General features: G+C 38.0%; 1 protein-coding gene across 1 annotated transcript in view; it reads left to right on the top strand.

Annotated features, from left to right (window-relative positions):
- The window catches only part of HDAC9 (histone deacetylase 9), a gene marked incomplete at its 3' end in the record, with an annotated part of 272,117 nt that overhangs the window by 147,774 nt on the left and 98,696 nt on the right, over positions 1-25,647 (top strand). The window contains exons 15-17 of the mRNA XM_084260475.1: positions 759-879; positions 6,377-6,426; positions 21,055-21,162. Coding sequence (XP_084116601.1) covers positions 759-879; positions 6,377-6,426; positions 21,055-21,162 — 279 coding nt within the window. The remainder of the gene's footprint in view (positions 1-758; positions 880-6,376; positions 6,427-21,054; positions 21,163-25,647) is intronic.

The following is a 25,647-nucleotide window of genomic DNA, read 5'->3' as shown; positions in this document are numbered from 1 at the left end:
TCTCCTTTCCTATATTCCTCCTTCCTAAACTAATTAAATTTCAATGAATTTATAGAAAGACATCCCAGATTTTTTTAACATTGATTTAAATGGGGAGAGTGCAGGCTGCAGAAACAGTTAATGAGACAAACTCGGCTCACAAAAATGTAAGGAAGCAAGTGAGTCAGCATGCATAACAGCAAAAATGATCCTGGGATATCGAACATACCTTAAAAAAATAAAAAGATATATAAATATTTTCTTAAACCATTTAAACTTTAATTTTTTTCTTCTCCCTGGCTCTCCTCACTGTGATCATGTTCTTCTTAGCAGCATAAATCACAAGTACTAGTAGTAATGCAAAAAACATTATTCCTCATTCAGAACACATCTGCAGCTTACAGGTGTGAATAAGTTTTTGCTCTTTAAACCAGATTTTTTCCAACCAGATTTCTTACTTAAGACATATTTCAACTTCTGGTTTGTATCTTTTAATATAATGCAGAATAGAGGCAGAATCCTTTCTTTTTCTTGTGTGTGAAACCCTGTATTAACTCTGCTAAGACTTAAGTGAAGCATTTGTGATAAACCACACGCATTTCTTTTTCATATAGCATTACTTTAATAAACAAATCAGTGTCACATTCCTGCATGATGCAATTTCAACCCATTATTAATCATACTAAATGTTATTTCGGACCTTTACTTTTTTTTTTTTTCTTTTTTTCTCCCTAAATATTGTCAGTGGAATATTGTAGGCCTCTGCTGTTTTCTTTCAGCGAATTCGAGGTCGAAAAGCCAGTCTGGAGGAAATACAGCTGGTTCACTCTGAACATCATTCACTGCTGTATGGCACCAGCCCCCTGAACAGACAGAAGCTGGACCCCAGGAAACTCCTAGGTCTGTACAGGCCTCTATTCTACTGAGAACAGCACATTCCAGCACTGTCATTAGTCATAGCTGGTGTCAGTTTAAAATACTTGGCAAGCAGTGTGACAAAAATTCACTTTTTCCAAATGCATTGCTATGTGGAAGGAGAATGCTACAATGGAAGCCAAATATAGATTATTTAAATGCACAGGCTGGAAAGCAGCAATAGAAGTTTCTCCTCATTTGTTTCAAAAATCATCAAAGTGTTAACCCTTTACTGTGATTTGTTCTCAATCAGAGACCAATGGCAATTTTGAACATGGTTGGTCTTCTATCTCCTTGTGTTCTTTTATTTAAAAGCAGTAGTAAGATACACTTGCTTGTCAGAATTGCTTGTTTGCTGTTCTCATTTTCTTTATTTCAATTATTTTCAGCCACACGGAGTGCAGATACCATGCCTAAGTCTTGCTAATAAGTGAAGTTTACTTGAATGCCTTTCCATTATGCAGGATATGATATCTTCCTGAATAACAAGGGGGGGAGGGGTGAAAGAGGGGAGGGGAAGGCCTTATAATATTAAATATACTTATGTACATACAGAATAGCAGAAAGCTGACAGGATTTTCACATCAAATATCCAACAGCCAATACTCAGTGTACGCTCTTTACAATAGGAAAGTAGTTTAAACTGAGCTCTGCCACGAGTGTAGCATCAAGCAGATCTACTTGTTAGACCTGCTGCAGAGAATGTGAAAGGAAACGCACCAAAGGTGGTGCCTTTTGGAAATAAGCTGTGAGTGAAATCCCGCCCTTTACGTCGCAGCACTCTGGATGCAACGGTCTAATTCTTGGCTATTTTTATAACACTTACTCTAAGATGTGGAGTTTTTTCCTAAATGTAATGAAACCCAACCCAAACAAAACAATACTAGCCATCAAAAGAAATCATTGCCACAGTTCTAGTACTACATACCAATGATTTTGCTTTGGAAACTGATGCTGAGTTTCTTCTGTAAAGCGGACTGTTCCTTCAATGAGTCATAGGAGTAGATATGAAAAATGTCTTGATCACAATGTTATTTAATTTTATAAATCTTCTTAGCCACAGCAACATCGAAACAAAAATACTTACAATGTTATAGATTCTCAAGAGCTTGAACTTCCAAGGTAATAAAATCCCTCTTGAAAAAAAAAAAAAGTGTTTCGAAGAAAAAGGTCTAAATTCCTGCAAAATGAAAATTTGGAAACATTTTTATTTGAGTTCACCGACATTGTCAAAATGTTCCATTCTGATAAAGTCCAGCATTTCATTTAATTGTTTTTAATTTGATTCATTTAATTTTTTATTTTCAAGTACATTGATGTAAAATATTGCTCCCATTTTGAATCTCAGAAGCTGACCACCATGTAGTATGCTGTGTGTAGTTGTAGCTAAGAAGTGAAAAAAGCAATGGGCCCATATATCCATGCTATATTTCTGCCTATGGTAGTGAATGCAGAAAGCTTTGTTTACATAATCTCAGAAAACTATTTCTTTGCCCACGGTTCTTTACTTGGCACTCTTTGCCTTTTTTATTTGACACTTAGTCCGAAGCATTTACTATCTGAGTTTATATCTAGAGAACACTCATAGCATATATTCTGAGTGTATCCTTGGCATAATGCCCTTCTCTGTCTCTGTTTCTAGAATATTTTCTTCCTGCATCTTCCATGGCCTTTTACCCAGACAACAGTCAATGAAACATTCTTCCCAAATGGTTTTGCATGTGCTTGATTTTTGGATAGAAGCTCTAATCACTTGTGCTCCCAGACACTTGTATAAAGGAACTTAATTGTCTTGTGTTTTCCCAAAATGCGATGTGACTCTTCTACCTTTCGTTGTCCCCAGTTCATTGATGTTGAACCTAACAAATCCCGACATTAAAATTAACATCTGGGTATAGTATAGAAATTCAAGATGATGTGTAGCAAAGGGAGAAAATCTGAAGGAAATGTTTCTCATCAAAAATGTCATCAATAACAACATTGTCTCATAAAACATTTCTATTATTTCAATGAAAGTTCATCTGTTCCCTGCAGAATTTGTTCCATCAAGTTATGGCTTTGCATCCGAATGAAAAGGAGGATCTAACCATTCCTTTCCTTATTCCTGTAACCACACAAAAAAGGGACACACTGTTTCTTCTCCTCTTGTGCTTCAGAAAAATGTTTCTTTCCCAACCTTGTTCAGAAATCTGCTTTTTCTGAAGCCCTTTTTTTTGTGTGTGTGCATGTTACCAAGCAGCTTCTATATCACTCAAACAGAAAAGGAACACTTGACTGAATGAAATTTAAGTATGACTGGGACTAGGAATGTGCAATGTGTCAATAAATGCTTATTTCAGTGTTCCTGTTGAGGGAGAACAAACTTTGTCCTGGAAGACTGCAAAGGAAAATGGCTGCAAACTACTGAAATCAGTGAGAATTGTGCATACAGTTATTCGCATATTCTTAATGCTTTCACACTATAAACTGGCTTGAACTCTTGAGCTTTTTTTTCCCCTGCATCATGGCCTACAAACATAGACACTGCAGATGATCACTTTGACTTCTATGCTATTGCATAGTTTAAACTTTTGACTGATTCTATTTCAGAGTGGTGTGTTAATCAACATGTAATGTTGCATTGCACTGTCTTGACATGAAGGAAACTTATATGCAGACTATGTGTCACATCACATTATGGTTTCATGTGACAGAATGCCACCTTTCAAACCTCTCTGAACAAGCTCAAGGGCAGACTAGTTATCAGACAAGTCTTGCAGACTTTTTCCCTCTCCAACCATAATTAATAAAGTGTTTCTAAAAGGAAGTGTCCAGTGATTACAAGTTTGTAAAAGTGAGAAATATACTGTTGACACATCCATGACAGTGGGGCTGTATTTTGAGTACAACTAAAAGATGCATTCACAGAGCATCTGTGCAATTGCAATTTAAAGTTACTGAAAAAATGACCACTTAGCAGAAATGCCTTAATTCCTGGGGAAAGATACTGAAAACAATTAGGTTCCTCAAACTGTGCCTTTTCACTTCTTTGTTTATTTTTTTTCAGAGAAATATTTTGTCCATCACTTTTCCTGCTCATCAGACTCTCAGTCCCCAACTGTCAATCTCCTAAGCAGCTTCTCCTTCTGCAGGGGCCCTGACCTCAGTCAATGATGGGTGCCTCAGCACCTAATTTGACTAACCAGCTTATACTGTCTTTGTGTAATGAAATTTTAGGATACAAATCTTTGATATTTTTTCTAGCTCCATCAGTAAATTCTTCTAAATCTTCTCTGAAAGGTCTTTTTTTCTCAAGTGATTTTCTGGTGACTGCAAACTTTGTCCTGATGCAAAGCCAAAAAAAAGTACAATTATTTTAAATTTCTCTTCTCTCTTACTTGAAGTATCCCAATATCTTTTATTATTATTTTATAGGTACCCTTGAGTGTGGAAGGATGTTACTCTAAAATGATTACTACTTACCAAGTTCTGCTGGGGCATGAGCTGAAAACTTAATGAGAAACTCTTACCTCGATTCCTTTTCAGGTTTTGCATTTTGCTACTGGTGTTCATTTTTATGGCAAAGAGTGTTTTGAGCTCTTTTCTTTTTGTGAGGCTAGTTAAGCTAAGGCTCACTAGTCGCTTCCCTCACTCCAAAAAAAGTCTAATCTTTTCTTGTTCTGCAAAGTCTATTATCTGCTTTTTTTTTTGAACTATCATGGAATTAGAAGTTAGTATCTTGGCAAGTTTCTTGATACACTGAAAGGGTCTCCTGCTTGTCTCACTCCATTTTCATACTATCTGTTGATTGATTTTAGTGTCTTTCCTCACCATCTGCTTTTCTGTTTTTACTTTGTGTTTGTTGTTTATAATAGTGTTTACCATGCACAATGTGCCCAGCTGCAGGGAGATGAATGAGAATTCATCTGTTCTCTCTTATGTCCCCTCTGCAACAGAATATAAGAAAAAAGGTCTAGTCATTCAATATTCTAAAAATGCCTTATTTTATCTCAAATTACAGCTTATGTTTCCATTCACATCTCCTGGCAATTTAACTGCACTAATTTTTTAGTTATCTGTGTAAAACATTTTGATCTTCCCCACAGTAAAATGTGAAAGAATCCTGTTCTTATTGGTCCTTCGATGTGCTTGGGAAGAGACTTACAAAATACTCCCATACCTCAACTGGGACAATCTCGTACCACCAACTTTTCCTTGCATGTCTGCAGCCATTAGGACTCACAGTATGAGAATGCTCTGCATAGCTGCTGCACCTGCATTTCCCCTGGTAGCTCCACAGGAGGTTTTGTTTGGCTTCTCTGGCACACGGTGCAAACTGATCAAAGGCCTCTAGTTGGTTAAAAACGCATCTTGGATTTTACTCAAAGTGTAAAGCACTTTATTCTTCTCAGACCTTGCAGTCTGGTCTCTTGTACTTCAAAGATGATGGCTTATAATTTTCTTTATGCATTTCATTGGCACCTGCTAAACATGAGTAACTGCAGCATTTGCCCCTTCCATAACAATTGGTGGCTCCTCTAGGTAACTTGAGTGATTCACTATCTAATGTTTCCTCCAGATGGCAAAGTTACAAAGCCAGTTCTGTGATACGGCAGGGGAAAAGCCTATGTTCTCTTCCACAGCTGCCTTAGGATCAGATTACATACTGGGATAGGAACTGCATCAAATCCTGACATCCTTACCCATCATATTGTCCTTATCAAGACAGTGAGTTTAGTGGTACAAAAAAAGAAAACATGAATGAATAAAAAGTGAGTATAAATAAGATAAACCCTATCTCATTGTCTAATGTATAGACTTAAGGTAAGATAGAAATAAGATTCTAAAGCCTGTTAAGTTTTTGTTCCCTTTAATAGAATGTATTTACAGAGTAATATGGAAACAAGTAGTATTAAATTTTATTATTAAAAATATTAATGTATTCATCAATGGCATGTAAATGAAGAGACCAGCATTTTTTGCTTTGATAAGAAGACTAAGACTGTGATTTTGTTGGGAGAAACTGGAGAGTGAAGTTAAGTTAGTCATCGGTTTCATGTAAGTTTATTGAGGTTCCCTCTGTTGTCAGTGAAAGGAAACAGGCACTTCTCAAGTAATTCATCCTGTCAGTCACCTAGGCATGGTAGTGTAGAGTAGAGGTGCCTACCTCACTCCACTGGCTGTAGAAGTTGAGATGACTAGCTTAGCCAGGCTGCTTGTCAATTACACTCTAGTTCAGGGTGACTTTTGTTTAGTCAATCATTATACTCCTTTGAAACTGCTGCTTACCAATCTTAAGATTTGTCATTGTTGCAAAAGAGCACCTTACATGTCTCATGGGTGATTTGCTTTCTAAGTACTAGTAATGGTTTTTATTCTGCTATATGGCATTTTCATGGTGTGCTACTGAAATACTGTAAAGAGTGATTACAGTTCCAGTATTTAAAATGTCTTTTTTTTTATAAATGATGCTTATTGTTTCTTTTTTTTCTTTAATATTTAGGAAACGTGTCTCAAAAACTCTTTTCCTTGTTGCCTTGTGGGGGACTTGGGGTAAGTAGATGTTTGGTTTTTTTGCAAGCTGGACAGCAAGCAACATATGTATTCATTCATGAGTTCTTTAGCACTACTGCATTATCAGTTCAAAGTCTTCGGAAGCTGATAAAAAGTTTAGAGAGGAAACCTGAGCCATTATCATACTGTGTTTTCACAGACCCAGAAAGCAGTACGTTACAATAAGCATATGGAACAGTTCGGAACATATTTTGTGGCAACATGTACATTTCTTCGTTGTCCTGCTTTGGGGTTTTTGCATGAGCTCTGTTTGTAAGGAGAGTAACATGGGTGCAATTGTTATAGCAGAATGAGCTTTGCAGAAGATAGATGTTTTGTGTACTGTTGAAAATTAAATATAGCTTCACACTCCTCAGAAAGGACAAAAAAATTACCAAAGCTAACATTTAGCATAAGCAATGCTCATTAGCTGCTAGTTAATAACTTGGGTGTTGTTGAACTAATAAATTATTTGAGCATTTTTATGCTCTGTTGTGAAATGCTGAATAAGTTTGTGAGCATTAGGACACAGGCAAAAAGCAGCAAACAAAAATCTGTTGCCACACTAGGTAAAGGGATTTATCTAAATTACTGAAAAACATGTAAATCAGAGAATTTCTACTGGTGTTATCATGCTCCTATTAAATTCTTGTGAAGATAATAACAGGGAGAAATAATTTTTCACACCAAGGGGCTTTTCACACAAAAGTAGTCTACACTTTTTAGTCCATCTGGATCCATTATTAACTGATTCCTGCAATATCAAAGTCAAACAATGATATTGCGAGATATTGATGGGCTGGCTGGATGAGACATATATATTTTAGTTCCTTTTCACTGTTTCTGAGTATGCAGGAATAAAGCCACAATCTCTGGAGGTCAATTTCCAATGCAACCTTCTAAAGTTTTATTTACTTTTATCCTTCAGGAAGGATAAATTCCATACCATATTAGGCTTGTTTATAGTGGTATTTTTATTATGAGATACCTGACAGAAAAAATACTTATTTTATAAGGTTTTAACACACACACACACAGAGAAAAGAAAAATTCCATTTAGCTTTCAGCATTTAGTAATTTTTGAGAATTTCTGAATCATGAGTTAAGGAACCAAGAATGAGGAAGTGGTAATCATTCCAGTACCTCTATTATGGACTTACTTTGATGAGGATTCTGCCTCAAATTTGGAACTTAGTGATTAGAAACTTGCTAATTTTGAAAGCTGGGATTCATCTCTGTGTGTGGATTGGCTAACATTATACAATGACACGTAGACATGCATGTCCACAATCACCTCTGTGCACTACTGTGTGCACATATGTACACACACAAATACATGCAAACATTTCTGCACAAAAGGTCATTTTTCACACTGTTTGTTGCATTTTTTAAGAAGTTTAGAAAAAATGGAATGAGATATTAAAGTTGAGAAAGAATGTTATTCAGGCTTCTGAGTAAAGAGAAGCTGGTACAAAATTTCTTGACAAATCTTTTTTAAGGCTTTCAAAAATAAATAGGACTGTGGTATGCTTTGAAAATTAAAGTAGATTTTTCTGTGAAATGAGTTATTGTGATAGTAAAAGAAGTGAATAAAGATATGCTTGGAAATCCTACTAATGGAAGCATGTTGTCCATTCTAACACTAACAGAAGTCAGAAATACAGAGTATAGCTTCATTTTTTTCGCACTTATATTTATCTGCAATTTTGAGTCCATTTGCTTTATTTCTTATTTAAAATCATGGAAATTGGATTAAAGAACATGTTGTAGAAATGGATCTTTTATTTATTTTTTTTCTAGTTGGTTTGCCTTTCTACGTATTATTATTGTCAGGCTTGCTGTGGGGCTCTTTTAAAGGAATGGGTTACGACCTTTTTCAAGGTAAATAATCAGATTAGGAGCTCTCTTTCAGTGATATTTAGCTGTCTATTGGTTAAGATGAGCTCTGGGAAAGGGAGCTGCTTCAAACTGTGTGGAAACAGTTCTTAAATTTACTTTCAAAAATGGTGTAGAGAGAGAAGCAGCATTGCTACTTCACTTTCAACTTAATTGAGGGTTATAAAGCAGTAATCAGTGTAAAGCAGGAAGAGTAGCTCATGCAGAGATTTTAAGGAGGGGTGGAAGAATTACTTTTTTTAAACTTTTGTTCTCATCTATTTTCTTGCTTGCTTACTTGCTTACTTGTTTGCTAAGGAGTACAGTGAGAAAGTATTAAGAAAAAAAAAGACTTCCACTCAGCAAGGAGACTTTATAGCTGCCTCTTGAATGATAGTTTTCAGAGCTCTTTGATCCTATTGTCTTCTTACCATATGGGGACCTTGCTGGCTGTTATGCAGCTATTCTATTATTAAATAGATTAGTGGTTAGACTACTCACACAGGGAGCGGGAAACCTAGGCTCATTTCTCTCCAGTGCCAGGCTGGATTTAATATCAGGGGCCCCATCTCTTAGCGGATGTTATTACCACTGAGGAGATCACAAATTGTTTCTGGATAGGGACCCTCACACCATGCACCGAAGCTGTGCTGCTGTTGGAAAGAGCACTGGGCCAGAAAGACAGAGCACATGTAGGATAAATTTAGTGTATCTGGGGCTATGATCTACCTATCACATAGAATGTGATAGATAAGGTGAAGTCCTAGCTCTGAGCCCCTGCTCTGCAGTTTATATATTTCATGTGAAACAGTGGCTGGACAAAACAAAAACTGCTCTTGGAGCAAGGGCTGGAACATAGGACTTCACAGGCACTGAAGACATAAGCAGCTGATGGGCTACAAAGACTATATTAACATGAGTTTGGGATGGCTTGAATTGTTCACAACTAAAGGTCTTAGTAACCTCTGTAATCCTGAATTCTACTATATTATCGATTTGGTTGTTATCTCTGCTCTAGCAGCACCAATAAACTGCATTCAAGATCAGGGATCCTCTTCTTGGATAATACTTACAGTAAAAGAAAGTTTTTTCAAAAAAATTGAGAAACAAAGAACAGGCAGTGTCCATAACTAATATCTTCTGATCACATCCCATCATGGCTTTAAATCTTTTGTACCAGCGAAAAAATTGTGTAAAGCTTACTAATTCTCTGGGAGTTTTTCATGCATATGAACTTTCAGTGATAGGGACTAGTTATGTCAGGGTCATGGGCAAATTTGGCTTGGTATACATTAGGTTTTCAAAAGAAATCAAACAATAAACTTTATAGTTTTATAAAAAAACTATGCAAATAATAATTAACTCCATTATCTAAGAGCACCAAAATGTTTCACACTGACAGCCAAACTGAACAGGTCTCACAGAGAAAGAAAATTAAGTTGTCTAAATCTAAACTAAATTTTCCCATAACAGTTTTTCTTTCAGTGATGGTTATTTTTTCATCAGAGGACTATCCAGGGTCAGCAGTATAACATCCGCTGAAGCATGGGACTTCCCTTTTGCAATAATGCATTTTATTCTTTTTTCAAGCATAACACTGTTCCAGAACCAACTGTTGTTAAAGAATTCTAATACCGGGGGGATGAAATTCCTTATGTTGGAGAGAGACTAGCAGCTCTGCAGCCAGCAGTTTTAATAATAAGAGATGGTTTCTTGCAGCTGGTCAGAGGTTTGGAATGTGAAAAGTTTTCCAGGAGAGGTGGGTAGACTGCAGGTGAAGTGCCCAAGTGGGGAGAATAATCACAAATTACTTTTTGGTTCTGTGGATTATCAAACTATTCTGCAATTTTTCATCTGTAAACAGCCACTAGAGCTATAGCAATCATTTGATCCAAGCATCCATCTATTGCAATTCTTCCCCTTCTGTTGTGCTTTGAAAATGACAATAAGAGAGGCAGAAATCTACTTTTAATGGGGGTAAGTTTCATCTCCTTGCCTCAGTCTGTCACTAAAAATAGTGATTGTTTTCCTGCCTGTTTGACCTGCTGCTGTGTGAAGAAATCTTGAAGTCATTTCTCAGCCATATTTTTTTTTCTAGTTGATAGGCAAAAAAACCCCACAAAAGCAAAGAAGAGCAGGCTTTTATGATAATGTCATCATCGGCTCCCAGCTTCAAACACTTCTGCGGCTTTTGAATTGTCATTTATAACTTGGAACTGAACCGACCCATAATTCCCTTGATGCATTTAGAGAAATTGATAACAGACTGCTTCTTTTATGGCTCAGAGGAGGCAACTCCAATCACATCACTATTGGCAGTCAATATTATTTTCTGACATGGTTGTAAAAGTATAAAGGGGCTTATGGCATTTGTTTAGATGAGGAATGGGCTCTCAAGCTGTGCTGGGGTTTATGGGTCCAGATTACTGAGAAGCAAAGGGAATATGATGTTTGCAAACAGGATATGATTTTATTTAAGTTTGGGTTTCATACGTTGCTCCCTGGGGATTGTCCTGCAGACAGAAGAGAATTTCACTTTTATCATATGAAATTGGGCAGTTATCCAATCCCCCCTTCTCTCCCCCCACCCTCAAAAGACACTGCTCCAAACCTGTAATGTGTAAAGTCAGATCTGCAAAATCTGCAAGAGGAGGAACTGGGGGAGAACACCACCCTGCAAGAAATCAGACTTTTGCAGAATAAATACCTAGTGAGCAGAACAGAGTGCAAAGCTATAAATTCTCTCCACATTTTTACAAAACTTACAATATATTAATCTTTTCTAAATGTTGAATTTCTTCCTGACATTCCTTGCTCTGGTACCTGGACGATACTACTTTTTGTCCTCATCACACAAGAAGAAAAGCAATAAGAAAAGCAAGATTTCACTAGTATATAAGTTCAGTAAGGCAACAAAATTGTTTCCTGCTGCTTCTCCTATCTTCTTCTTCTGCTTTTCCCCTTGATCTTCTCAGTCTGAGCTAAGGAAGAATATCAGCCTCTACACATTATGATCCTTCATTCCTGCTATTTATATGTGAGGTAATGGTACCAACGTGGTTCCATTAACATGGTACAATAGTGTAAAAGTTAAGAAATTTTGGTGGTGGCATTGTCACCTTGTAGCAGATTTCTGGCTCGAGGCTTCTTAGGGGTCTCTCCTTATACCTGCATGCAAATCTGGCCGTAAGGAAATCAGACTGCCTATGGTTTGGGCGCTGAAGTTTAACATCACATCCACACACTCGTTACAGTTAACTTGTGTTCTTCCCCTATATCCCAGGCTGTACCAAAGCAAGTATAGTCCTTGCACAAAATTGACCAAAAGTATGTCTGTTTCCTATTTTGGGGAAAGCAATTTGTCATTTCTAGAAGCTCAGCTACTCAGTTTGATGTCTTCCATTGTGAAATCATTAATATACCATGCTGCCAATATATTCACCTATTAATTTAAACTGCTCTCCTGAAAGGGCTTATTAACCTACTGAAATTTGCCAGTTATAACATTTTGGAGGAGACTGAGGGAGACTTCTGGGAATAAAAGACTTGTTTACCTCCTAAGCCTCTCTGGCAACTACACCATCCCTAAAGAAATTCAAAGATTTAATCAAAACAACCTCACAAGTACATTATACTTTAATTGATATGTTTTGCATGACTATTTAGGGCTCAGAGTTACACGGCACTGACTGTGTGATATTTTCTGCAGAAGCCATCAAAATATGTGGTCAAAAACACCATCCTGGTACCACCCCAAGGCACAACTTAAGGCAGTAGGGATGGGACTGGAGTAAGGGCTGTAGATTTGTCATCCTGGAGCATTCAAAGGTCTGCATGCTCAGTCACTTAATGCAGTTCCAGGTAAATCTATTTAGGCTGTTGACATGATGAAGGAATGAGGATGTAATGTACTCCCAGCTGCTCTGGTGTATGTACTTTTTAGACTGTGTACCCCACCAGTTCTAGCAATTCATGAGAGCCAGCTGTTTCCAGTGGACTATGTTTTGTAGCAACAGGCCAACTGACATTATGCTTTAGTCGAGCTGTCATGCACAGAGAATTGTAGGCTTTCTAGATGACAAGCTCACAGATTCCTTGAGTGTGCAAACTGAAAAAAAAAAAAAAGCGGGAAATGACAGAAAAGATGCTCATTTGCTTCATTTTAGAACAATGGTTCTCTGGAGACTCACTTGTCCAGCTTCATGTTTTAGACAAATTGCTGAACCAGACAAAGCAGGACCCTGACCACCCTTGCTTGGTTGTATGGCTGTTAGAGAGCCATGTGCACCTCTGGAGCAGGAGTCAGGGCACCTAATATCAAAAGAACAGACTAGGAGTGTTTGACCTCCTTCATTGACAGGGACCTGAAGCAACTAAGCACATGTATTTTAGAAAAAAAAGACACAAAAAACAAACGTGGTAAAATGAGCATGATCAGAGCAGGAAATACATATTCTTTCTTCACTGAGGTACAGGAACTTCAACTCTGGGTCTGGAAAATGCAATAGTATGTCATTTCTGGGCAAGGATGGAACGGTGCATTTAGCATATCAATGCCATGGCGAAAAAATCTCTTCACAATGAAGGGCAAATATTCTGTCCCATTCTTGTCCTGTCATGGCACTGAGGTGGCTCTGTGCCATCCACCACAGGGCTTGATGTTTACACCAGTGAGAAGCAAAACTGTTCATTGCCATTGTTGCAGGCAGAACAGAATATTTTAGAATAGTCCCAGACAGCTTTACCTTGCAACAGGCAAGGATAGAAAGTTCAGGGGTGGTAATCTGCCAACTCATCAAACACAGAATTTGGTCCTTGAGATAATTTTTTTTGCCTGTTTTAACATAAGGATCTTTCTTTCCTTGGTACAACTAGATTTAAAGTGTAAACAAAGATACAGCACGTGGAACACAGAAAGTTACTGGGAAGTGAATGAACTACCATAAAGTCAAATCATTAAAGGTCTTACCTAATTCTGTGCTTTTCCTTAAAATATTCTGTTGCCAAAGGCTAGCATTATGCAAAGAAGTCTTTTTATTTGCCAGAATACAAAACACACACACACACACACACACACACACACACACACACATACATATTGGTGTGTTTACATTTAACACATGTATATGTACGCATATACTCATACAAATATATATATGTGTGAGTATATGCGTACATATACATATGTTAAATGTAAATAGTGGAATAGTATCATATACAATTTGCTAATGCTATTCACTCTTCCCAGATTAATCTCTCACACACACACATAAGGATTTGAAGGAGAATTCTGTAACTAAAGCAGAATTCACAATTGCACTTTAAGAACACATCATGTGTTTATTGGTAGAATTTAGCTCAAAAGATGGGCTGAAAAGTTCCCTGAAGAGGAAATGTTTGTGTGTTACTTAGAATCATAGAATCATAGAATTGTAGGGGTTGGAAGGTACCTCGAGAGATCATCGGGTCCAACCCCCCTGCCAAAGCAGCTTCCTAGGACATATCACTCAGATAGGCGTCCAGACGGGTCTTGAATATCTCCAGTGAAGGAGACTCCACCACCTCCGTGGGCAGCCTGTCCCAGGGCTCTGTCACCCTCACTGTGAAAAAGTTCTTCTGCATGTTGGTGCGGAGCTTCCTATGCTCCAAGACTTGTCTGAATAAACACTCAGTTCTAGCATAGCTTCCTGGTGGCCTCTACAATAAAGGTCACCTACATCCAAGAAGAAAGATGAAATTCTATGCATTGCTAAAATGTGTTTGGCAGCAAACAATCAAACTTTCTTGAATTCTGCACACAGAAGCCGTGTTTTCCATATCTGTGTGCACTACAACCAGCTACATCTATTTGCCCATGAACTCCCGGAAACTGCGTGATCAGACAGAAGAAGGCAGTTCCACAAGCATTTTCACACACCAATCCATTAAATACTAAAACAAATGTCAAGTTAAATTAATAGAGTACTCAGGGCTAGGTCTGAGTGCAGTAACATTTTTACAAGCATCTGGTGATACACGTCACATATCTGAGACTTGAGTCTGGGCCTAAGTGTTTTATTTATGAGTTTTTTCTAAAAACAAGTTCTAATCCACATCTAATCCATGCTATCCTCCCTCCATTCCCCCTACCAGTGATCCACACATCACTGTTTCATGAAAGTTTTGGGATCCTTTAGGGTGTCCAATGTGTGCTTTATGAGACCCAGAGATTCTGAATGCCTGTCATAAAATTTAGTTCAAGAGAGTAACCAAATCAAACTATTTATTCTGAAGATATTCTATTAATCCTTTAGCTTGACTTAGCTTGATTTTTTTTTCTGATTCCCATTTTGAATACAAAAGCTGTTTATTTTATACTACAGACCTCACATATATACTTGCTTTTTTATAAACCTTCAGGTGAATTCTGTCTGTACAGCAGTCGGAGTGCCACATTTTTATCAGTAGCTGCCTAATGCAATCAGTACCTCTGCTAGGCATCCTATTACAAATTTTCACTTAGATTTTTTGCTATTTTATGAAAATAGTCTTTGATTTCTTATAGATCACTATTGGCAGGTAAAACTTGACAAATGTTAAATATTCCACATACAGTGGGTATATGCACTGTCCATATTCCTTGTTTTTTTCCCTGAAAGATGCTTTTGGGGACAGAATTAAATGTTTTCAAAATTGTTTTCAGAAGTTCATTTGCATCAGTATTATTGCTGATGAATTCTCCTACTGGTTTTATTCAAACACAACAGACAATTCAATGCAAGGCTAAATGAGTTCCATGTTTTTTGTTTAAGCAATGATTTGTGAAGATCCTTTGAACTTTCATCCCACTAGAGCCTAAAGATCACATCCCCTTCACAATTTATTTGTAAACCACACTGGTAGACAAGAAAGTATGAAAAGCTGATATTTTGGGTACACTTTCTGGCAGGCATTTTAGATAAAAGCAGCTGGATATGACTTTGACAGAACAAATCTCTGATACAGCTGTAAAAAAGCAGTAAAAATAAGGAAAGCTCACTGTACATATTTTTTTCCTAAAGTAGCCTGCTTTTACACACTTCCTGTATGTGGGATTTGTGGAAGAGACGTCAGCCATGCAAACGTTTTCTCCTTTGTTCCTTAATGAGAGACATGGCTGACAGGCCATTTTTTAGAGGTTGTTCCTTGGAGATGATGTGCACACCTTCACTTCTTTAGTCATGGTGAGATGAAACAGCAGCTGAGGAGCACGTCGAGGACCTTTTGGTTCTTAGGGGAAATCACAGAGGTGATGAATGACGACCAGGACATCTGCGGGAGAAGGAGGTGAGAGTTGTGAGCGTGGCACCTGGGAAGCTGCACTACTCATGGTCAGGAGCAAAGTATTCCAAACCTATGTGCTAGTGTTTACTGGCACCAACTGTCTCCAAGAATGACAGCTCCTTCTAGGATAGCAAATGCCACACACAATTTTTAGATGTTGCAACACTTCAGAAGAATATTTTATTTCTGTTTTCATGCCAGGGAACTAAAAAAAGCACAGTGATAGAAACATATTTGCTGTAAGAGGAAGAATGTGAGACTCTGAAGGCTTTTAAGGCTAAAGCACTGGAATTTGCTTTGCAATACACAAGTTTTATTAAATTGCAGTAACACTGAGGATGCCTGTACTCTCCTATACTATTTCACAGAGATTTCTTTATCAGTTTATTTACTGAATATAGCTACACTGTTGTTAGCTGGCTACCTTTTATTTACCTCTCAGTTTTATGAGTTATATCAAAGGACAGTGGTTTTTTTAATGCAGTATTTTTTCCAGATTTGTGTTGAAATATATCCATCTGAAATGCATACTGACTTAACTTTGGTCTAAAAACAGTTGAGTCCAACCTCCGATCATTAAAGAAAGGGCAAAGAATCCTCTTAAATTACTGTAAAGAACTGCTACATTTTACCTTGTTGTTCAGGATATTGGACACATAGAATATATCACTGTTGTCAAAGGCTCATCACAGGTCAAAAGTTCTATGGACTGATAGATGACATTGCATTTTTGAACTATTCTCAGAGATAAAGTAGAGCATCTCTGATAGGGACATGAGGTAACTCTGGGAGGACTGGTTTTGATTTTTTTGATGGCAACTGTTGTGCAGAGAATCCAGCGAAGGATGAGAAATTCAGTGTATCTTTAATTCTTTTCCATAAAGAAATCAGAATTCCACTGTGGAAGCTGGATTTATGTTAAATCACAAATTGTATGTGTGTGTGTGCATGTTTGTGTTTGAGGACTGGGGTGGGGGGGGATACAAGCTCTAAAATGCTTTGTCAGAGTAAACCCCAAAGCAGTAGCTTATCCTCTCTATTATACTACCATACAGCTATCAGTAGATGTATATTTAAGGCAAATTCAGAATTCACAATAATTATTTAAGAAAGAAAAAAGCTCACACAGATGAATATACCATGCAAGGTGTGTCAGACTGTGAGCAGCATCTCTGAGTCAGAAGAGGATGAGGAGTGAAGAGGTTCTCTAGCAGTGGAAGACACAGGTAAAACAAAAGGCAGTTATAAATATGTTTTGAAAATTCTTTAGAATTATTACCCATGCCACTTATTTGCCTCTCTGAGGTAAGTTCCAGATAAACATAAACAGCAGGACATGTAACATTTCCAGTTTCAGCAGCTGCGGTGATTTCATCTCTCAGAGGTGTTTCCATATCCTTTGTCTCCACCGTCACATACACGTACCACAATCAGAGCACAGTAGAAGGAGTTGGTAACTGTAAAACTTCATTTCAAATCATCCTTAATAGGAAATATTCCAGCCATGAGGCTTTACGGTACAAGCTTTTCCAATGCTGAAATGTTTCTGCTGCGAGGCTTTTTGTTTCTTTTGTTTTCAGTATGCACAAAATTTTCATCATGAAAGTCAAGTTATCACATAGATAATTCTTGCAGGAAGCATTCATATCAAATTCTTTTTGCACAAAGCAGGGAATTTCTGCACACAGGGCTTGAAACATTAGTTGCATTCAGTCAGGAAAAGTTACCTACATTTCTTTTCACTTAAGTCATTCCCTTCCTCTTTAATGCCTCCACATCCACTTCAGGGACAGGTAGCTTAATTTCTATCATCTGTAGCTTTACAGAGTATTAGCTTCACTACACACATGCCAATGATTGAGCTATACTAGATGTGCTTAAAAAAGCCTACAGCCTGCAGTGCTCATTCAGGAAACTCGGAGTGAAGTAAATCCATATGTGTGTTAGAAAATCAGTGTTCTAAGTGATAGGGCTGGTGTTTTCTGGCTCTCGGCGCTATCATGCACAATCCTTCTTTGAAGATGTGTAGTATGCTCACAGTGTAACAATGACATTTTGGTGCTTTGAAAAAATGTTAATTTGGTTAAACAGTCATATTTTCCTACCCTGACAACTTTTTAAAGGCCTCTGAAATGAAAATAATATAAACAGAAAGTAACAGAAATTCTGTGTTAGAATTAAGCTACAAACCTGTATTTTCCATAAATTTTGTTTAACATTTGCAAAAAAAAAATCCTAATCAATATAGGGATTTTTCTGAATTCTTTGTCTGTTCCAAAGCAGTGGCAGAACAAAAATAACCTTTTATAAAATTCCATATGAATTTTTGGTAATCTGCAGTTCAGAAAGCATCGCATTTGTCACGAATTCATGCATGCTTAGCATCTAGATAAACTGTCAGACGTGTGATATATACATGAACTAGCACCACAAACCAGTGTCTAATCCTATTCCCTTTACTTGCATAAAATCCAACCATTTCATCACACATGAATAAAGAAAAGCATGTCTGGTAGGATTTTACATAGCTGCATTTCATGTACAGCATGACAACTGAGCCAGTTAGTAACTGTAATTTTAATGGGTTTGCCATTTATATCACTGTATATCAGCAGCAATTTAGAAAGTAAACACTAGCTAAGACTAAAGGAAAATCTCTGTTTAAACAGCTGAAAAATTTAAGGTAATACATAGCACTAATACAGATATAAAATGGAGTGGGGTGGTATTTTCCAGTTGTTACAGCTATAGCATTGCTGTAGGATGAAAATTTTTCTAGGTTGTTCTTCATGAGATGTTCCTCAGAAACTCAATCTGCATTTTGCATGAATAGGATTTGCCACTGAAGTTTATAATATTGTGCCTTTTCAGGCTAATTATTCATATGCTTATGTTATTTCTTGTGCTATACTGAGACATGAGACATACTGAGACATGCTGGCTTTGAGGATTTACCATTTGTTGCATGTACCATGCCCAAGACATCAGCCAAAACATCCTAAATTTCCAGTGTATGTTTAGGTGGTTGTTTTTGAAAATTCCTCAGGAAATACTGTTTTGTTTCTTGAGTGCCTATTTTCACTTCCAGTCCAGCTAAAATTAGGTAGCATTCATTCAAGTGGTCTGAAGGAAATTTTTCAGTGGAAGATACTCAGTCTTATTGTCCCAGTTCAGTCTCCTCACACTCAGCGGAAAGCAAAAGATGATAAATGCCATATCCTGGCCAATACTCAGTGTTCAATGGCTGGAGAGACTGCCGTCTCATGTGTCAGAGCAGACAACTGCCTTGAAGAGTGGGTACTTTCAAGCTGTGGTTACAATTTTAACTTAATCGGCCTTCCTGGAAATGAATCATAGTCCCTTTGAGGACTCAGGCCCCTGCTCATGCCCTGGTGTACGTAGCAGCTGCCATTGAATCATTTTCATCAGCCACTCCTTCACGTTAACCTTAATTTGCTAGCCATAAAAATGGTAAGGAAGTACTCCCTCCCAGTCCTCTTGTCGATACTTCTTTATACAAAGTACTGCATGGTACTTTTCAAACTTTATTATGGTTCGATTAAATTGATTTAACCAATGACCTCTACTTATTTATCTACTTATTTGTTTTAAAAATAAAAACTGATTCACAGTCACTTTAACGTAGAGGGACAACCTGAAGGTCTGCATAATGTTAAATATGATATTTTTTTACCACTTTTTTCTTTTTCTTGCTTCTTGTTGTACTTTTCTCAGTTACCTATTGATTTGTGTGTGTCTTTGAGAAAGCTACTTAATTTCTTGAAATCTCAATCTACCAATATGCAAAAAAAAAATATAAATAATCCCGTATCAAACTGATGATGCTTGTGTTTGTACAACTTTTTGAGTTTGTCAGATGAAAACACATTGTGCTGTTCTTACTGTTATTCTAAACTTTGCAAGCAAAATCCTGTCTTCTTATTCGGGTCTATGGTGAAAACGAACTATTTTCATTAGTTCTGCTGCATGCACAAAAAGCTAATTGAAATGATAGAAAACTCATGTCCAGTGCACTGAAAAATAAGATCATTTTAGTAGCTTGAAATATAATATTATAGTAACAGTAATGGCGAAGACATTTGACAGGTGTAGAGAAGATCAAGCTTCTTTCTGTTTCACATACCTAATCAGAGAAATTCCTCAGAACCTCCAGAGTTTAGTAGCAGTTGCATCCATTTTCAATTACTTGATTTCTTTCTTACTTTCCTTCTTTTTTTTTTACTTTTTTCTTTAAAAAAAAAAAAAAGAAAGAAAGAGAAATTAGGAACAGAAGCTTCTGGGCCAAACAGAAAGCATGTCTCAATGCACTTGGAAGTTATCCAAATAGCATCTGTGACAGTATTTTGTCTATCCCTAAACGTTTTTCTTTTCATGATAAATTTGTACAGTATGACACAATTAAATGCACTTCCCATGGAGCATCAAGGAAGTCTGGATGTCTCTTCAGATGACTTTTTCAGACTCTTTTGCACTGTCATGTCTTCTTGGCATAGTATTATATAAAGGATATACAACACTTCACCTATATTTCTGGTGTGTTTCTGCAAAGAAATAGTTACTGAAAATAGATTTCAAAAGTAAAATTTTGGCATACTGATTGAAACTGTAGAACAGTGCTGCTTAGCCTTCCTTATACTATTTCCTTTATAATATCTTATCCTTCTATTTTATGTAATATGCATATGATGTCTTATATGTCACACTTGCTCATTTAGAAGACGCAAAAGATAATTTGCTTTGCTTTAAATAAGCACATTCATCTGTTGCAAAGTGGGACCTAAAACCTGTCAGCCAAAAGTTACCAGTCCATCACAACTGGAGATACAGGGAGGGTCGCGCTTTGTTTTATTTCATTTTATTCTCTGTCTATGGCAATGGTGACTACTGAAATTAATCTAAACAATTAATAGTTCTGAATTCAGTCACTTAAGAATGAATCCTGCATGGTAGGAAAGATGAGTGCTAACTGCTTTTTTTAAAAAAAGAAAAAGGGGTAATGTCCTCAGCCCTTGGTGAGTTTTAGTGGCATGGGGTGCCAGAAGCAGCTGTAGCCACCAGCTGCTTTGTCCCATGCTGGCAGGTCCCTGTCCCCCCGCCAGCATGAGGACCTGGCATGCAGCACTGGTGTCCGGTGAGCAGGCCCAGCCCAGACGATGTAACGCTGTTTGTAATGAGAAATCTAAACAGGGAATGGCAGCAAGGCATGACAGGAATGTGTTTCCATTGGAGAAGCCCGTGCAGAGAAAAAGCATAAGCAAAGCCATGTCCAGAAGGCCTTTCAGCTGGCCAGGACGGAAGACTGATGTTATTGTACACGGGCTGTCACGCTGCCAGCCCTCCCTCATGGGTTTGTTTTCTCTCATGCTCTCCCTCTCCCTCTCCCTCTCCCTCTCTCCCCTGCCTTCCTCTCGGGGCCGGCTGTTTGCTCAGGTGGACAGTGACACCGTTTGGAACGAGCTGCACTCGGCCGGGGCGGCACGCATGGCGGTGGGCTGTGTCATCGAGCTGGCGGCCCGCGTGGCCTCCCGGGAGCTGAAGGTGAGGTCCGGGCCGCGCCGTGGGTGGGAGAGCTGGGGCGGTGCGGGGGCTGGGAGGGGGTTGAAGGGAGACGTTGTTCAACCTCTGCTTCGGGAAGGGTAGCGGGAGGAGGGCTGGGAGGGCAGCCACAAAGGTGTGTCAGGCCAGATGGCTCTTCCAGGCCTCGTCAGGGACGGCGTTGCCATCAATACGCTGAAGCAGTGGTGGGTACTTGCAGTGCAGGGTTGCTACAAGCCAAAGTGAAGTCACTTGCAGTGCTCCCATCCCTGGCGAGCGATTGTGGCACTGCCTTTTGAAGTTATTTTTTTTTTAAATATTCTTTTTAATATGGTTGTTTAGTCATATGCGTAACCTCAGGATGCCACCCAGAGAGAGGGCGTGCAGGCTAGGGGGAAGAGGGAGGCGGCAACCCAGGAGGTGCCTTTCCGCCAGGCTGACTGCCCTGCGTTCTCCTCCCTGGCCCCCTTTCCTTTCCTATCTCCGTGCTGCATGATCTGCAAGGCATGATGTACAAAACCCAAATTATCCCCAGTCTAAACAATTTATAAAAGCTCCAGGCCTGATGGACTTTGACATTTTATTTGGTATTTTAACAGCCCTATTTAAAGGTACACCATGTGCAGCCTGAGTGCAGGCTTGCCCCAATAAACATTGTTGGAGCTAACATGTCTCCTTAATGAAACTGTTTATTCACTTCCCAGTCCAAATACTGATGGATTCAGTCCTGTTTTGAAAATCAAGATAGAAATAAATATCGCAGAATTAGCATTGTATGATGATTTTTAAAATTCAAAAATGTATTTGAAGTTGAGATTTTTTTTTCTGTATACCTGTCTTATTTCAGTCAAAATACAATAGCTACATATTTGAGAAGGGGTGCATATGTTTATATATATATATACATAGATGTAGAATATATGGGTACACAAGTGACAGAGTACTCAGATGAAATGCAGTACTATAGCTCTGACCCAATCAAATGAGTTTACTAAACTTTCATATTCAGACACCAAAATTGTTAGCCAGGAACTACACAAAAATGTACAAATTTTAAAAGCTCAGATCAAGGTCCGGGCACATCATATAGAATCATCTTGTGCATCCTTTCTGATGGGTGGTTTTTTCCATTAATCTTTTTAGGCACAGTAGGATTCAATACACAATTCACTGTGCATTATTTCCACCCAGTGGGACTAATAAAAGTGATTTTTAGCAATTTTTTACCTTTGGTGACTGTAGCACATACATCTGTCTCTAAGGCAATATAAAATAAAGTTTTTATTAAAATAATGGGGTATGTGTTTGTGCAGTTGATATGAGCAGGATCTGCTGCAGAATCTTTACCTCTTACCTCTATATGTTTATGGTGTCTTTCCACAGTGTGAGTGCTCTTGATTGTTTTTGTGTGTGTGATGGACAGCTGAAAAGAATTAAACATCAGCCACTGTGAGACCTCAGTTGCTACTGGTGTTGCAATAATCTGTAAACAAATATTTTAAATTTAGTACTAGTTTGTACTTTAGTGGAAAATTATTGTTGATCCTAAATGGAATCTTTATCTACAGTGCAGAGAACTGAAGCATTCTCATGCAACCTCCAGTTGAGACAAAGGTAATTGTTCAGTAGATGTGCCAAGTAGTTCGTTTATACCAAATCATCAAGAAAAAAAGAATGGAAAGGATTTGCAATGAAAGAGAATGGGAAATACTCATGCTATTCCTGATAGGTATTTATCTAACCTGCCCCTGTTCTTCCAGCATGAAAACCAATGACTTAGATGCCACCATGCCAACTATATGAACTAACACTCTGCATGTGGTATTTACAAGTTAAGGTTATGGAAAGGTTATTAAGGCATGACTGACAGAAGAAAAGCATGGTAGCAGAAGTTCTGGAAAGGCACCAATCCTAACACTAGCTATTTTGGCAGAGTCTGCCTGTGTTTGCTTTGTCACTGCATCCACACAAACCTGGTTTTTGCTGTCAAATTGCTCCCAATATCCTCAATATAGCAATAGGGGGATTTTTGCATTGTATTCTAGGGTTTTCTACATGGTGTTCAGAATGAAAATGTGTAAGATGTGGGTGTAACATTTTAACCCCACAAAGTCATCTTTGTGACTTTACATGTTGCTTTTTCATCTTGATGTTATTTTCCCTCTGGAAACATAGATACTACGTTGATTAGCTGTTTCTAGTATATGGAAAATGCCAATTCTGTAGTAGTAAAGCTCTAAAGGGAAGTAAGTTATATAAGGTCTATACTGATATCTCTTCCTATTGCATGTGGTGATAGCAATAGGTTGGAACTGTAAGTATATGCTAAGAAAAGGATTGAGACTACCAAAAAAATTACAAAATTCTGAGAGCGATTGAAAGTTTCACTAGAGAGTTGGGCATGAGTCACACTTGTATGCAAGGCAAAAAGTTCTTTATCTGAATTTCCTGAGACTATCGGTCCCATTTCACACAGGTCTCACCTGAGTACAGCAACATTTTTCTCATCTGATTTGCACAATGTTCAGAAACTGACCAGGAGTTAAGAGTTCTCCTGGTTGTATTTCAAACCCCTTGTAAGACATCAGATTTCTTTGATCTCCTTGACTAACAGGGAAGGAATCAATATAAAAGTGCTAAGGATGTAAAGCAATAGGGGTTTACTGAAATTCTACTGATGCCATAATAGTAAATTTCTCTGGAAGAGGTTTGTGTGGGGTTTTTTTAATCAGGAAAAATTATCCCTTCTCTGTGGAGTTTTAATCTGGATTTTTTTAATTTGACAAACAAGCAATCAAAATGAAGGATTTGGGGTGTTAGTTTAACAACATAGTGAGCACTCGTTGTGCTCCATTTGATTGACTTTTGAGATAATATTTAATAGAGAATAAAGAATCATACCACTGATATATATAGTATTAAATGTAATGCTATACTGAGTAGAATGCTATGTTTGTTCCTTTTATTTACATGTATGGTCAATATCATCTTGGCAATATTACAATAGGAGATGAGTCTATATATTACATGAGAGTTGCCTTTTTTGGAGCTTTTTATAATTTAGGAAACCTGCTGATGCATGAAGATATTTGTGTTATACAGAATGGGTGCTGCAGCTCTCCTGTCTAGATGTTTTCCTGTATCTGCCTTTGCTCCTTTCTCATTTCCCCAACATATTTTGTAGATAGCTTTTAATAGTCAGCTGGATGACCACAAATCTTTAGAAGCGCGGAGTTTGCGGAAGTGAGTGTATAGAAGTCCACCACAGTAATTAGCTATATTGAATGAATAATTTTAACAGATAAATCTTATGATATATTCCTTGGGGTTTGGGGAAGAAATATAGGCAGTGCCCCACATATGATTTCTTGCATGCAGCATAGCTAGTGAACCTAGAAATCATTGTCTGGCCTCTACTTAGTGGCAGCACCTTCAGGAAGAGGTCCCTAAAAGATCTACATCTGCAGAGAGAGAATTTCTTTCCTGGAAGTGTCTCCTAAGAATCTCTTTCCTCTCTTGCATTACCATGGGAAAATAGGGATGTGCTAGAATACATTGCAAAAGGAACACTCACAGCATCCCAGTCACTGCTCTGCAATAACAAGGCGTATTTCAGAAGCACATAGTCTAAAGGCTTGGTGGCATTCAAAGGTGTTTTCCAGCCCTGCCTTCCCTTTTATTTCCCAGCCCAGCCTGGCTGCTTCCCTGACACTGTCTCTGATGTCTCAGTTCACCTCCCTCCTTGGCGGTGCACTGCCTCACCCACAGGCAGCCGGGCACAAAGGGGCTCTCCTCTTGCCTGCCCTCAGCTATCCTGCGCAGCAGGCACTTCCCTCTGGCTGCTGAACTGGACGAGTACAGAGATCATCCAAACCCCACATTGGACAAGACTTAGAGGAAAAGAAAGGAGGGTTTCTGCATCTGTGGTCTCTCTTGAGTTTCAGATTTCATTTATAACTCTTAGAGCCTGAAGAGAATCTCACCGTTAGGACTTAGCTTGCCAAATTATTTAATTTTTTTTCTGAGAGAGTTTAGGTTGCTGATATTTCCGTTTTGTTAAGCAAATTTTTCATGCTGATGTTGCCACCTTTTTTTGTTGACATATATTATTAATACTGCTTCTAAGAAGTTACGATTCTGATAGTTGGTTATGTTAGTATGACATAGTTGAATAATGTCCTTCAAAATATTAGTATTCTTGTAATGGTTGTTTTATTGTGTGCTGTTTTGTGAGCATTAAATGTGTCTCAACTTATTTTTTGATCAAAATTTGTCCACCTCTCTGACAATATATTACAACTGAGTGGCAGGGGAAAAAATGTGAAAAATATAATTTTAAAAGAAGCTCCTTTTGCAATGGGAGGTGACTTTCCATCATCATAGGCAAATCTGTGACAGAGCAGACCTTGGAACTATTGAAAATCCAAGGGAACATTTCTGAAATGTTTTTCTTCAGCCTCAGATGACCCCATTTAGTAATATTATAAG

The sequence above is a fragment of the Gallinula chloropus genome (assembly GCF_964237585.1).
Source record: "Gallinula chloropus genome assembly, chromosome: 2".
Lineage (NCBI taxonomy): Eukaryota > Metazoa > Chordata > Aves > Gruiformes > Rallidae > Gallinula > Gallinula chloropus.
The sequence above is the reverse complement of the archived record's forward strand: the minus strand, read 5'-3'. Positions and strand labels throughout refer to the sequence as shown.